Genomic DNA, 15,931 nt, shown 5'->3' on the forward strand with positions numbered 1-15,931 from the left:
GACCTATGAGCATGTGAAACAGCCCCCTTACTGCACTGTCAAGCCAAGTATCTGATGCAGAGGAAGCCCAGCCCCACACTGGCTCTCCCTCACCCAGTGCTGACAAATGCTCACTCACCAGCGGGGGCGGGACACTTACTTGGACTCGTCATAGGGCGTCTTGCAGATGCAGTACAGCCTGGTGTCCTTCTTGGCCTCCTTCGAGGTGGTGGAGATCATCTTCTTTTTCTTGGACTTGGAGTCCTTCTCCTCCTCCCGCTTCCTCTTCTGGGAAGTGACAGGCAGTGGGGCTGCTGGGTGGCCTGCAGGTGGCAGACTGTGTGCCAAGGGAGGCGAAGGAGGAGGAGGAGCTGGAGGGGCTGCCGGTGGCGGTGCTGGTGCTGCAGGTATGGACACTGTGGCAGCACTGACCTGTACCACCTGTGCCATATCTTTCTCTTTCTTCATTTTCAGGTCTCTCTTCAGCTCCTCCTGGGGTCAAATGAAGACAGACAGATAATCACCAGGGCTACTAGACGTGGCCAACTGGGCAGCACCTGGATATTCCCACCTGATAAATAGCTCCCTCCCTCCCTCCCTCCCTCCCTCCCTCTCTCCCTCCCTGTCCAGGGAAGGCTCTCCTTCCCGTGGATGCAAGGATCCATCCAGCTATTGTTCAGCTGCTGGAAACTAGAGGACTAGAGCTGGAGTGTGAGCCGCGGGCTGAGATGAGGGGGTAGCTGTAGTCGGTAGAGCCCCTCTTAAACAGTACTTAGTGTGTTTGGATTTTTTTGAGACAGTGTGGATTAGCATTTTAAAAGAATGTCCCAGCTCAGTAGAGCCCTAAGGCCAGCCAGGGTGTGTGTGGTGTCAGTTGTGGGGTGGGTGGGTTTCTGTCCCCACCTCTCTCGTTACCTCTGTAGGAAAGCTGGCATGGCTGACCACATCTGCTATTTTAGGTTTCTGAGCACTGAACTCAGGTCATTGGGCTTTTGTGACAAGCTGAACCATCTCACGGGCCCGGGATCCTAATTTATGGCCAAATGTGTTTAGAGAAACTAGTGTGGCTTGGCAATTTTTTTTATTTGTTATGGGATTTGTTTTGAGACAAGGTCTCAAGTAGGCTAGGCTAGTCTCAAACTCACTGTGTTACAAAAGAAGTGCTTTAGCTTCTGTCCTACTGCTTCTGTCTCTTGACTGCTAGGGCTGTGCACTTGGTTAGAAAGTAGTATATTTTGTTTCTGAGGTCTCCTATCTAAAATCTAGACAAAACAAGGACAATCTCTCTTACTCTGTTCACTACTGGCCAGGCAGGCCATGTTTGAGGTCTTGTATTAGTTCATATGCAGACTCTCTTAGAAGGATCTACTTAAACTGGCAGTGGTGGTGCACACCTTTAATCCCAGCACTAGGAGGCAGATGTAGGCAGAACTGTGTGAGTTCAAAGCCAGCCTGGTCTGCAGAGTGAGTTCCAGGACAGCCAGGAATGGAGGGAGAGAGGGAGAGAGAGAGAGAGAGAGAGAGAGGGAGAGGAGAGGAGAGGAGAGGAGAGGAGAGGAGAGGAGAGGAGAGGAGAGGAGAGGAGAGGAGAGGAGAGGAGAGGAGAGAAATGTAGGTCTAGTGTGTGGAGCTCAGGCTGCTAGGGTTGAGGACAAGCATTTTAACCTGCTGAGTGTCATCTTGTGGTCCTTCCACAGGAAGGAGAGCCTTCCCTGGACATGGATGCACAGGCCATAACCCCAGTATTGAAGAGGCTAAAGCAGGAGACCTAGGAATTTGAAGCCAATACTGTGCTAAAGAGAGATTCTGCTTGAAATCAACCAAAGGCAAAGGCTTTATATAGATGCTTATAAAAAGATAAAATGAAAGAATAAAGCAATTTTAAGTCAACAGTACTTTTTTTTACAGTATTTGTTTTGCATTTAATTTTTTGTTTTCCGAGACAGGGTTTCTCTGTAGCTTTGGAGCCTGTCCTGGAACTAGCTCTTGTAGACCAGGCTGGCCTCGATCACAGAGATCCGCCTATCTCTGCCTCCCGAGTGCTGGGATTAAAGGCGTGTGCCACCACTGCCTGGCTGCATTTAAAATTTTTATATATATAAAAATGAGAGAATGACACGATTTCATTATGTAGTTCTTTCTGGCTGCCTTGTAATTCACTATGTAAAGACCAGGCCTTGAATCCCAAGGGCTAAGATTAGGGTTATGCAGGCCCCGAATAGTCAAATACTGTCAAGTGTGAGGCTGTAATTTAAATGTTTGATGCTCTGTGAATAGATCTCTTACCTAACTGGACAACAGCACCAACTGTGAAGATGTATTTTAAGTTTTCTGACTCTACTGTGAAGGAGCTCTCTTCCCCGAGACACTATGACAACAGCTGTATTCTGTATTAGTACTAATTCTGGCAACCTTAACCCTCTTAAAAATTTTAATATGGTTTCCTTGGGGATGTCAGTGTAATAACTGCATCACACACAGTAACAATTCTGTCTTCTTTCTTTCTGGAAAAACCAAAGCAAAACAAAACAAAAAGACAGCACAGCCCTCTCAGCTTAGAGGAAGGTGGCTATACTTTCAAAGGTCTGCCTCATCTCAAAAGCCAAGGAGCCTTTTACTCTTAGCGCGACAAACATTTGTATGTAAATCCTAGACAGTGAGCTGGAGTTTTAGGCCTAACTAAAGATGGAAGGAAAGAAGCTGTGTTCAGCTCTGGCCAGGCAAGGAGCACACGCCTACCTGTACTTGGATCTGCAGCTCTTTGTCCAGGAGCGCCCTCTTCTTCAGGATCTCAGCTTTGAGCTGCTCCTTGTGTTTGAAGAGCAGAGCAGAGAGCTTGCTGGCATTCTGCTTGCTCCGCTTCTGCTCCACACTCTCCTCGCGCTTGCGTTTCTTAGCAGCCTGTTTCTCTTCTTTATCTATCTTATCCAGAATATACTTCATCACCTGGTTACACACAATCATTCTAGAGAAAAACACACAACCCTTGTAATTTGTAACACTGGCTGCTTCACCCTGAAAGGCAAGGCACCATTTGTCTAGGACCCTAATGATGCACAAACTGACTGCAGAGTTTCAAGGCATGACTATGAGCCACTCTGGGCATTAAACTTGGGTAAGACCAAAGCCAAACCAAACTGTGCAGACTCTCAGGTGGGCCTGTGTCTCTCCCTACCTTTGATTTTCTTCTCTTTCAGCTGGAGTCATGGTCTTTTTCTGTTTTAAATGTTCTATTACAGCATTATGCTTCATCACCACCTTGAGAACAGAACAGATCCATAAATGCACATTTTTATAAGACATGAGTCCAGTTAGCACACAGGAGGAAGCACAGCACACGCTGGCATTTGAACTTGTAAGCACTGTCTAACTAATACAGATAGAAAGCTGCTGGGTGGTCACAGGTTCTTACCGTGCACCATGCACCGAATTACGCTAAGCACTTGACATTGCTTATTCCCCATTAACACTGAAATGCAGGTATACTTTTTTATCAACTAAACACCGAGACAAAGCAATCAACCAACTTGCTTGAGTTTAAATAGGAAATAACACAGCCCAAAATTTCACCCAAATCTCATGCTCTGAAGGGCCCCACCCACTGTGCAACCACCAGCTTGAAGAGTACCCTGCTCTCTACAAAGATCTGGAAAATGGATACCGAGGTAACACTTGGTTTACAGATGAAATAGTACAAGAGCTGGGATTTGAACAAGTCACAGAGGACTTACGCCCAAAGAAATATTAACTTACACCTTCACAATCATGTACATGATGGAATTTAATCCTAACAATTCCATGTGGTTGGAGAGAGACGAGTTTTAATGTAGATACAGCTCAGGGAGAAAACAGAGCTTCAGAGCTTGGTAAGACGTGAAACTTCTTGCCTAGCGCTGATGGGGTCACATGGCTGCCGACAGGAGTGTCCTCAGAAAGACTGCAGGTCACCAGCTTTGTTTTGGCAGAACTCTAGCTGTCTAAAGCGACTTATTGCACCCAGGGACTACTCCACGATGCCCCTATTAAACATCACCACCTTACATGAAAGCTATGGACAACATCTGGGTTTAAGACATTTTTACAAAGGTGTGGCAAATAATGCAAATGAATTCAGTCTGCCCACAATTTGCTTAGTCAATAGGCAAATGAAAGAATGACACTTGCAAATCAAACGCCTTCAAATGAATTGCTACATTGTGATGGTGGCCTTACCACTTGGTTTTCTACCAGGGAAAGATGGTTTCTAATAAGCACTGATGCTACATGTCTATTAAGGAGTCCCAAATCAGAACCAGCAAGCAGTGCTTCTGGTCTTCTAAGGTTACCCACCAGTGACCTCATCTCATTCAGGAAGCCTACCACAACCAAACCACTAAGTCTACCGCACAGCACAATAATTCGCGCTACTGAACATGCTGCTTTGACTTAATGACTTTACCTGTTTCTGAATGATTTCACTTTGGTTAGAAGCTTGGAGGGTGTGTTCCCGCTCAATTTCTATCTGCTGCTTCTTCTTTTGCTGCTGATCCCTGAGTTGCTGAACCCTCTGCAACTGCTCTTGCACACTGGCTGCCTGCACTGTGACCACACTCTGAACATGCTGAGTCTGCACAGCACTGCTTTGCTGAACTTGAATGGGTAACTGCAGTTTGATTTGCTGGGGCACAACACCTTGCTGAGCCTGTATCTGAGCCACAACCTGTGACTGGATCTGAGAGAGAACCTGGACTTGCTGGAGCTCAGGCACAGCAATGACTTGGGGCTGCAGCTGCTTTGTTTGTAGCTGAGGATAAGACAGGGATGAAACAGTAACTTGACTTAATGTTTGTCCTGGAGAAAGAGTTTGAGTTGAAGACTGTACCTGGGGCTGTGACTGTGGCTGGCCTTGGGAAGGTGTCTGCAGAGATGTGGGGGGCAGGATTGGAATCGGCTGTGAGGCTGTAGTCTGAACTTGGGGTTGCTGTCCAGGAGTCACTTGGGATGGAGTTGATGGGCGTATTCGAGTCAATGGTGGGCTCTGGACACGAACAGGAGACTGTCCTTGAACACTGTTCTGAGGCTGACACTGTTCCTGGGGTTTAGATGGCTGTGCCTGGGAGGGCTGTGCTTCAGAAGGGACATGGGACGAGACAGCTGGCTGGGTCTGGACTTCAGGCTGAGCTGGGGACTGTGGTTGGGGCTGGGGCTGTGCTGCAGGCTGAGGAGTCTGTGGCTGGGCTTCTGCAGGACTCACACTTGATGACTGAGCTGGTGCCATGGTTGTGGCTGGTTGGACCTGGGGCTGGGGCGACAATTTACTCTGTTTTTGTTCCCCTGAACCTGTTAAAAAAAAAAAAAAAAAAACAAAAACAAAAAGACAGAGTGATTTCCCTGACTCTAGGACGGAAGTGTGAAGTGAGGAAAGACTCTGAAGGGACCCTGAAGCTCCAGTAGAGAAGTGAGCCTTCCATTCAGGTGCGCTCAGATTAGGCATCTCCTGGGCTGGAGAGTGAGGTATTTCTTGCATGCCCTCTGCACGTCATCTAGGCATTCTGATGCAGACTCTGTCAAGCTTTGCTCTTCTGCTATGGCCTGGCAACAGACACTGACAACTTGTAGGAGGCTGGTCAAGTGCTGGGCAGACTCACTCTCCCTAACCTCATCTCCAGGGCTGGAGAAGGAAAGTAGGTACAAGGGCCACAGTATCCATTGTTCCACCCCTCCTTTCTATGATTTTGTTTCACTTTAATGGGGAAGGGTACAGGGAGTCTAGGAACAAGGCATGGAAGCACCGAAGCTGGCTGTATCAGCAGTTGTTAAGCAGACTGGAAGAGAGTACTGGGCCCTGCTACTCCATAGCAGAGTGACAAGCGGCAACAGTGTTTCTACCTGCTGCTGTAGAAGTGGTGGTGGTGGTGCTGTTGCTGCTGGTGGTGGTGGTGGCGGAGGTCGAGGCTGTTGTAGACAGTGGGGTGAAGAGAAATCGCTGAACGGTACCATTGGGCATTGCAGCTTGCATGAGCTGCTGCCCTGGCCCAGGAAGGACGGTCATCCCCTGAGGTATCAACTGCAACTGTCCAGTGGTTTGACCCTGTCCTTGAATTACTACTGTTAAACCTTGGTTGCCGCCCTGTGGAAAAAGCAGACAACATGGAATATACAGCATTCAAATCACGAATACGTAAAGGGTTTTAATGCAATCCTTTATGTTATGAAGAGCCTCCCCTGCAATGGGACCAGGGAAACTGAGGTAAGTTAAAAAAAGGGAATCTGTGTGGAACAGCGATGTCAGCACCTCAGAGTTCTAGTCCAAACTCTCCGATGGGTAGCTAGCCATTAAGCCACAAGCAACACACCAGCTCCAGATCCCATTTAATTAATTAGTAAAACGAGGCACTGAGCAGGAATTGATCCCTACAATTGTGAGTCTGAGGCCACCCTGGGCTACAAAGTGAGACTATCTCAAAAATACCCCACTCTGCCAGAAACTCAGGAAAAAACTTACTACTTCCTATGGTTGGGTAGCAAAAGAACTATTATGTTCAGGTTAAAATTCTTCCTGTATGTGCATGTGTGTGTGTATATATATTTCATGTATGTACCTTGTTTAAGAGAGGGTCTCTTGTTGGCTGCTGTAAATGCTAGCTGGCCAGTGAACTTCTGGAGACGGCCTTTGCACTACTGTGTGGCTTTGGTATGGGTTCTGAGTGAGAGTCCTGACAAGTCATAAGGCTAGTGGAGCAAGAGCTTTCTTAGAGACTAAGCCTCTTCCCAGTCCTTGACCAATTCTCTGCACACTCTGGGTAGTTGAGTATATTTCTGCGGTTTCTCATTTTGCCTATACTCCTTGTAGTGTGCCTGATAGGTGAGCTCAGTTCTACCTTCCTTTACTTCTCTGTAAACATTCAACTCGAGACAGTGAGAGCTGGGATGTGCTCAAACCCCCATGACACACACTCAACCCCTCCTTTATTCTGAACTCTCACGAAGTTGCCTGTAGCTTAGTCAGGCTTTAGATGAACAGTAATCCTGCTCCAGTCCAAGCAGCAGCACTATGGCGCAGCTAGGACTCATCTTTGCTTCTGTTGTCCTAACACCTGAACCCAGCGGCTATGTGCATCAGGTAAAGCTTGTACCAACTAAGCTACATATCCCTAGCTCTTGGGTTTTTATTTTTTCCAAAATTCAATTTATAAATTACTTTAATTAGTTAATTAATTAATTAATGGTTCTTGCAACAATGTCTCCCTTTGTGGTCCAAACCATTCTGGAACTCACAAGCTTCTTGAGTGCTTGGTTAGCACTTTCTGTGTGTTTTAAACAGAGTTATAGGGCTTGGGAAGCCCAGCTGGGAGTGCTTGCTTAAAATGTGCGAGACTTTTGGTTTGATCCCGGCAGAAGAAGGAAGGGAGAGAAAAAGAAGGAAAGGTTAAGAAAAAATTAGGTAGTTGGAAGTAGTGGCACATGCCTTGGGAGATAGAGGCAAGCAGATCTCTATGAATTCAAGAATAGCCTGGTTTACAAAGCAAGTTCCAGGACAGTCCGGGCTATACAGATACTCTTGTCTCAAGAGACAAAAAGAAAAAGTGTTAAGTACTTACAAAGATAAGGTAGTATCTTTGTAATCCCAGAATTTGGCAGGTATAGGCTGAAAGATTGTGAATTTGAGGCAGGTTTGGAGAGAGAAAGAAAGGAAAGGAGTGTGCAAATGGACGGGTAGGAAGGACATCCTGGTTAGCAGAGACTTTACTGAGACGTGCAAAGCCTTAGGTGCAATCCACAGCACCTCATAAACTGGGTATTGGCAAACACCTCTAATTCTTCAATTTCACAGCTCTATCTCAGGATATATAAAACGTTGTCTTAAAACAAGAAAACAAAAGAAAAGAATATTGTAACGAAGTTAACTTTTCACCTCTTAGTTACGACTTTTGTTTCAGTGAACTGAGCATGTTTTAAATGAGGCACATGGCACTGGTCCACCCTCATTGTCTCCTGTGTGGGGTCAATCAGGCCAGCACCACTGATTGAAAAGCTTGTCTTTCCTCAGCAGTTTGTAAGGCTACCATTGATGTACCGATGTACCGCAAGTACCCAACCGCAAGGAGGGCCACGCTGCATATTAGTGAGGCACTGCAGGAAGCTTTTGCTGTTTTGTTTGCTTTGTCTTTCTTGGGAAAGGGCCCGACACAGCCCAGAACTTGCTAGGTTGTCAAGGATGATCCTCCTTCCCAAGTGTGGGCATTATGGGCGCATGCCAGCATTCCCGATTTATGCAATGAAACAGATCCGCCCAGGGCTTTGTGATGCTACACAAGCACTCCACCAACCACGGTCTATCTCCAGTCTCTGTTGTTTTAAGCACACGTGTAGCATGGTGTATGTGCTCCCTCGTGCATGCACATGGAGGTCAGATGACACCGGCTATCTTCCTTATGTTTACAGGCTTGCTGGAGGATGTGTACACAGGCACAAGAGGGCGTTGGATCCCCTGGAGGAGGGTGTTCTGATCCACCATGTGGATGCTGGCTGGGACTACAAGGACCATTTCTTTAGTCTCTTCAGTCTCGTTTAAAAGATGAGAGACACTGAACGTGGTGCTCTGGTGTCTGCTGTACTGGCTGGCCAGTGGCTTCCAAAGACTCACTTGTGTCCTCCCAGCTCTCGAGCTACAAATGTCGCCATCACAGCTGCTCTTAAATTTGTTTTAAATTGTGTCTATGTGTATCCCCAGAGTCCAGAAGAAGGCATCAGATACCATGAAGATGGAGTCACAGGAAGTTGTAACTGACATGGAGGCTAGAAACTGAACTTGGGTCCTCTGAAAGATGCATTCTTTGCTGCTAAGCCAGCTCTCCAATCCTCACAGCTGGCTTTTTTTTTTTTTTTGGTAGGTGATGGGGACTGACCCCAGGTTCCCATGCTTGTGCAGCAAGCACTTAACCCAGAGTTTTGAAATCTAGTTGCACACAAGCAAATTCCTGCTCTTCAACAGCATCAGTGTTCTTGTTAATCTCTCCCTAGGCCATTGTGAGACTCAGGGGGGGAGGGCAGTACATACCATACGAGTTGAAGATGTGGTACATTTGTTTATTCTGTGGAATACTTGTTTAATGATGCAAAGATGTGTTGCATTCTTTTATGTTATATTTGTTTAACTCCTTAAAGCTGTGTTATTTTGCCTGTCCAAAACACCTGATTGGTGTAATAAAGAGCTAAATGGCCAACAGCGAGGTAGGAGAGAAAGAGGCGGGCTGCCAGGCAGAGAGAATGCAAGAACTCCAGAGAAGAGCAAGGAGTGAGCAAGCAAGCAGCAAGGAGAAAAGGAGAGGAGGATGCTAGGGGCCAGTCACTCAGCCAGTCAGGGAGTAAGAGGGAAAGGAAAATAAATAAGAAAGATAAAAAGCCCAGAGGCAAATGCAGTTAAAGAGAAACAGGATAATTCAAGCTAGAAAAGATGGCTAGAAACAAGTCAAGCTAAGGCCGGGCATTCATAAGTCACAATAAATCTCCATGTATGTATTTGTGAGCTGGATGGTGGGCCTTCAAAGAGTAAAAAAATAGCCAACTACAGTGGGCCTTTGGGAATTTGATAGAAGACTAGACAACGATATCAGATGTTGCAGGCTATCAATTTCATGCACCCAAATTTTGCATTTTTTTTTCTATGAAAATTACCCAATGAAGTTTTGGAAATTGAAAGGCTTATCCCTTTCATTGTTACAGGTCCTAACTGAGGGACTCTAAAGAGCTGAACATTATGTTGCCAATAGTAAGTATTCTTGTTTGACTCCAGGAGGCAGCCATTTCTTCTCTATGTCATTTTAAAAGGTTTTTACTTATATGTATGAACATTTGCCTGAATGTACATCTGTGTTCTATGTGCTTGCCTGGTGTATTCATGGAGGTCAGAACAGGTATCAGATCCCCCTGAAACTATAGTTTTAGGTAGTTGTGGTGCTGGGAACTAACCTGGGCACTCTGCAAGGGCAGCCAGTGCTCTAACCTCTGAGTCACCTTCCCTGCCCCAAGCAGCCATTTCTAGAAGGATATATACTTCAAAACTGACCTAAGATCAAATGTAAACTTCAGCTTTCAAATGAAAGCAAAGTCACTTACGTGGCCCTGCGTTAACTGAGTGAGCTGAGCCATGGTGAGCTTCACTTGCCCTTGTTGGGGGCGAGGTGGTGGCGGGGCTGAGGGCTGCAGAGTACCAGCTGCTGTTCCTGGACTTAGGCCTTTTTGCCCAGGTGCGGAAGAAGCTGTACTTGGAGCGGAAATGGCAGTGGAAACAGGCTGTCCTCGGATGATTTGAGTCACCACTTGTTGGGGAGCACCTGCGCGAACAAGATACCCTCACTGGTCACATGCTCTTAGTATGACGCCTCAGATGAATGCAGTTAATTTCAATCTTCAAATAGACATTTGGTTGCCCATAACCCAAGATGAGTACAAACACAGGACCACTGCCAAAGAGTCCTACTAACTTCAATAGAGTGAAGAAACAACAGTACAGGCCGGCTTTAACCCCAGCACTTGGGAGGCAGACGAATATCCGTGAGTTCTAGGTCAGCCTGGCCTACACAGTGAGTTCTAGGACAGCCAGGGATACACAGAAAACCAGTCTCGAAAACAAAACCAAAGGCATTTTCTTGATCATGAAGTAAATTCTTAGCTTTGGGCTGCATCTATCTGGGTGCTTTCTTGGGAATAATGTACATAAGTTTGGTGGCCTTATGAGACGATGTTGATTATTGCTTCTCCTCCTAAACTTCTGAGTTATTCTCATCCATTCTCTCAAGATGAGCCACAGACTTAAACTGTCATATGAGAGCTTCAGGGACCTGACCCAAGACTATGTCTTGTACACTACAGATCAGGAACAATACACAGAAAGTCACCATTTAAAATATGGGACTGTTAAACTAATACAGAAACACAGAAGAGACCGTTTCTGGGGACTGGAGAGATGTCAGCGGTTAAGAGAACTTGTTCTTGTCGAGGACCCAAGTTTAATTTCTAGAATCTACACGGCAGCTCATAACTGCCTATAACTCTATCTCCAGACACCAGCCATGAGCATAGTGCACAATACTCAATGAAAACACTCACACATGTAAAATGAAGTAAGTAAATCTAAAAACAGACTGGTTCTGGTCAGTAACATGAGAATCACTGAGATAATTTAATACATATATGTTCTCTTTGAAATATCATCAAACCACACATTCAAGCCACATGTCCTTAACCAAAGTCATCTCTATAGGCCCTCTTTTTGGATTTTCACTGAATTTTCTATCTCCACTCCCCACCCCCACACATGCCAGGGCACAAAAAGCAGGGCCTTATATACAAAAAGCAAAAGCTCTACCATAGAACGCCAGGTCTAGGTCACAGTCTTCAACTCTTAATATCTTAGCTGTTTCTGCTTACAGTAATCTGTGATTGATTCAAGGTCTGACACTGCCTTTGCATTTTCCATGGTCAAAAACCTCTGTTCTCTCTACTGTAACGGTCTGAATGCTATCTTTTATACCTGTCAGAGGTCTGCCTTACTCACTTTGTAAGTGAAGCTGAAAAGGAGACAGAATGGATAGCATCTCTGTTTGTAACCCACCATGGATTAGAAAGCTAATGTGCACTTAAGCACTAATGCAAATTGGTAGAGAGGGCCAAACAGAGAGGAGTGTTACAATTTCTTAGATGTGTTGTCCACATACTAAAACAGTAATGCTACACGTATGAATACCTGGCTGCACCATCACAGGGGTTCGAATAATTGCCTTGCCTAGTGTTGATTGTTGGAGGGGTGTTCTAATCACCGTCATACCAGGACGGATCTGAGGCCCAGTGAGTACCTGTGGACAAACAGAGACAACGCATTAAAATTGCGAGAGCAGGTGTGGTGGAGCACACCATCAACCATAGCACCCAAGGCAGAGGCAGAGGGATCTCTGGTCTACAGAGTGAGTGAGTACCAGGACAGCCAGGGCTACACAGAGAAACTGTCTCAAAAAGCAAAATCAAAACAAAAAGAGAGATAAAACTGCTTCAAAATGACTAAAACACATTGGACTTAGAATTCAAGTTCCTTAAACATTCTACAGAGATGGCAGAGAATAGCACTGTTTTATATATATATATATAAAATATATATATATATACACACATAGATAGATACACACATACACAGGGTTCTGCTACGTAGCCCTGGCTGCCCTGAAACTCACTATGTAGACCTTTGCCTCGCCACTATTCCATTTGAAATTGTAGTCAGTGCTGGTATAAAGGTGGAATTTTGAAGATAAAAACTTTAATTCAAATGTAGTATGAACTTGTTGCCATTGATGACAAAAATTGCTGGGAGACTAAGAGGTGGAAGAAAGGCTCAGCTTTGTCACTACTGCTCAAGAAACCTGGAGAATATAATAAATCAACAAAAATCCAATATCCTTTCACAGTTTAAAACATGACATTAATGACCATATAACTTCAGTTTTATAACTAGAGCCAGAACTTCTGACTTTAAGATTTTTCCATACGAGCGCCAAAGAAATGCTGTACCTCATATGTGTACCTAATAGCTGAGATACGGTATATGTCAATATACAGTTTATGTTAATCCACTCTTTTTTTGTTTGTTTTGTTTTGTTTTTTGAGACAAGGTTTTTGGAGCCTGTCCTGGAACTAGCTCTTGTAGAGCAGGCTGGCCTTGAACTCACAGAAATCTGCCTGCTTCTGCCTCATAAGTGCTGGGATTAAAGGCATGCGCCACCACTGCCCGGCTTCCTTCCTTTCATCCTTCCTTCCTTTCTTCCTTTCTATTCATTTATTTTATGTGCATTGGTGTTTTGCTCACATGTTTATTTGTGTGAGGTTGTTGGATCCCTTAGAACTGACTGGAGTTACAGTTGTGAGCTGGCATTTGGGTGCTAGGAATCAAACCAGGGTCCTCTGGAAGAGCAGTCAGTGCTTTTAACTACTGAGCCCCCAATCTGTTCTTTTTTGACCAGAAAGAATATAGGTGAATTAAAGCAAAGGTGAGAGAACTCTTGCAAAAGGGAGGGGCTTCAAGAGAGGGTTAGGAAGTAAAGCCTGTTCCACTGCTGTTCATCAAGTCATACACAATTCTCTCTAGAAAATCTTGGCAAATAATTATTATCTTTGAACAATACCAGTCAGTATGCAACTAACAAAATGCCAAAGTTAATACATCATATAACATTTTTGTTTATGACCAATATAAAAAATTGCCAAGCGGTAGTGGCACACCTTTAAACCCAACATCCAGGAGACAGAGGCAGGTAGGTCTCTGAGTTTGAAGTCAGTCTGGTCTACAGAACAAGTTCCAGGACAGCCAAGGCAACAGAGAGAAACCCTGCCTTGAGGGAGAAAACAAAACAAAAAAACCACAAATACGTATTTTTCCAAACTGGCACTTCATCACAGATGAAATCATAGTAAAGAAAGACAAATTGTACTGATGCTGAAAGAGACCACAGTAATGTTACCCTGATGTGTTCGACACTCCTCCACAGAGAAACCCTTGAGGGACACTTACTTGGGATGTGGTAGTGGTTCCTGCAGAGGCTGAGGTATTGGGCCTAATTGTTACTGTGGCAGTCCTGGGCTGGAATGAAGTAAAGGTCTGCTGACTAGGACCCGTTGTCGATGGAATGATACCCAGGACTTTCTGCTGTACCTGGACCACGCCTTAAAGAGAAATGAAGAAGACATGAGGCGCTACCCTTCGAGGAAAGGTATGAGGTTCTGCTTGGCATCTGAGGAAACTACGTGTGGTGGGTTGCAGAGTGGGCTACACAGAATGTGAGACCTGACGACTGAAACCAGTGAGGAGGAGATGGAGTGATGGCGACAGCATGATCTGGCGAAGGTGAACTCAAACTCTGCGAGGTTCCCTTACCTCCTTGTGTTGCTGGCACATTTACAGCGACAATCTTGCTGTTTGCAGGAAGTGGCAGTTTGGTAATTACTTTTCCTGCCATAGTGACGGGATTGCCTGTAATTTGGAACGTCTGACCTGTGCTGGCAATGGTTGTAGCAGAGGTGGCAGCTGTGCTGGTGGCTAATGGGGTATAAGACATTTAATAAGCTTTAGATTTTAAAGAACCAGCAGTGCAGTGACTTCTAGGAAGGGCACCGATGCATGAAATGCGGCTCATCTGTATTTAATAAAATCACTCCTCTCTGCTCCAAGTGCACTATGTGGACAGTGAAGGCGAGGACCGCAGAGAGGAACTCCACAAAGAGCAACTACGACAACAGCTGCACAGCCTGCCTGCGCAAGCAGTGGAGCAATGCTCTCAAGAAATGAAGGTTAGAGATGCCCTCCTCTCCCCCACGATGACAGCGATGCTTCATTCATCCCAGCCCTACCTGAATTGGACTGGCCTTGCTTCACCCATGTGGCAAAGGTTTGGTGGAAGTTCTTGTTTTGCTGGAATGTTACTGTGGCAGGAGACCCAACTTTGGTGGCTAGCACCATCTTTGTTCCAGGGGTGACTGAGCCACTTAAGGGAGCCACCATCACCTTCTGAGCTGGAGAGACGGTGCTGCTTGTGCTGTTTGTTGGGGATGTGGTAGACGCAGCAATGACTGCAGGCTTCTGCTGCTCCAAACGTTTCTGAGTCAAGGAGAGGAAATGTGAACTCAGTTTTATACGACAAACCCCATTTTGCAGGATTTCTTGATCTTAAACTATCAAAAAGAAAGCATGCCTGCCTAATTTTTCCTTGGCTCAATCCCCAAGTCTCTACATGACTATAAATTGTCCATAAATAAAATTTAAAGGTTCAAAATATTCTTAATAATATCTAGCTTTCAGAGTGAGAAGAAATGTGGGAAAAATCTTACTGGAGACATTAACACCATATCAGAGTCAGAGAAGAAGAAAGGGGGTGGGCCTGTTTCATGGCAGAAGCATAACTTAACCAATCAAAAAGAGCAGTAATTTTTATCCTTACTATTCAGGTCAGCAAGCTGTGATCAAGATAAATGGGAATTATAAATAGTTTTGAGACTTTGTTATTGTTTATTCATAGACAGAGTCCACTCTGTAGCCCAAATTGGCCTGCAAAGAACTATATAGCTCACTGTGATCTTGAACTTGAAGCAATCCTCCAGCTTCAACTTCCTATGTACTGGGACTAATTCATGTACCAAATAATTAAAAGGAACGTTAAATGCTAGAGAAGGGAAGAATCTCATCATCAGACACCAGCATTCCTGGTGATAGAGATCAGTTGTTAGAATGCTTGTCTAGCATGCATGAGGCTCTGGGTTCATTATTCAGTACTGCTAAAAATGAAAATAAAATAAGATAAAAAACACAGTACTGGGTGTGGGAAGCATATTTGTAATTCCAACTCTCGGGAGAATTTTCAAATTCAAGACCAGCCTAGGTTACAGAGCAGGGTCCACTCTAAAAAATCAGGCTGGGTGTGGTGATGCATGCATTTAATCCCAACGCTCTGAGGCAGAAAGAGGCCATTCTCTGTGAGTTCAATGTCAGCTGCCTCTATACACAAAGTTCCAGGTCAGCCAGGAGTACACAGAGAGACCCTGTCTCAAACAAAACAAAAAATCCAAGCAAAATAGGTGGAAAGGACAATTTGTATGTTTTTAATGAAAGACTGGTGGAATTTATCCATAGTTAACCAATGGTGGGCTCTAATGAGCAACAGCAGAGTCTTCCAAGAGGGAAACGTTAGGTAGGACTGATTGCATGTGGGCACCTCATTTAGCAATACTTCTCACCAAATCACAAAGCGGGCACTGCAACACTCAACATGAGGGAACTGAGGCTCAGATCGGTTGGGCAACTGGCCCTAGGACGCACAAATGGGCTGTGATTAAGCCCATTAAGATCCATGCAATGGTAAGGCTTGTCTTGAATTTGAGGATGCTCGACATACAGAGCAACACTGTCTCAAAACCACAAACAAGAAGTGGA

At 45.1% G+C, this 15,931-nt stretch overlaps 1 protein-coding gene across 6 annotated transcripts in view; it reads right to left on the bottom strand.

Annotated features, from left to right (window-relative positions):
* Bptf (bromodomain PHD finger transcription factor) overlaps positions 1–15,931 on the bottom strand; it is an 89,201-nt gene that overhangs the window by 12,572 nt on the left and 60,698 nt on the right. For 5 of the 6 annotated variants that reach the window (XM_050164210.1, XM_050164209.1, XM_050164208.1 and 2 more), the window contains 9 exons: positions 14,356–14,602; positions 13,520–13,671; positions 11,708–11,816; positions 10,078–10,295; positions 5,848–6,088; positions 4,418–5,298; positions 3,155–3,237; positions 2,719–2,944; positions 140–471 (listed from right to left, as the gene is read on the bottom strand). In XM_050164210.1, coding sequence (XP_050020167.1) covers positions 140–471; positions 2,719–2,944; positions 3,155–3,237; positions 4,418–5,298; positions 5,848–6,088; positions 10,078–10,295; positions 11,708–11,816; positions 13,520–13,671; positions 14,356–14,602 — 2,489 coding nt within the window. The remainder of the gene's footprint in view (positions 1–139; positions 472–2,718; positions 2,945–3,154; positions 3,238–4,417; positions 5,299–5,847; positions 6,089–10,077; positions 10,296–11,707; positions 11,817–13,519; positions 13,672–14,355; positions 14,603–15,931) is intronic. The other variant, XM_050164211.1, reaches the window with a different exon arrangement.

Source organism: Alexandromys fortis, unplaced genomic scaffold (assembly GCF_014885135.2).
Source record: "Alexandromys fortis isolate MF-2015 unplaced genomic scaffold, M_Fortis_MF-2015_v1.1 scaffold_156, whole genome shotgun sequence".
NCBI lineage: Eukaryota > Metazoa > Chordata > Mammalia > Rodentia > Cricetidae > Alexandromys > Alexandromys fortis.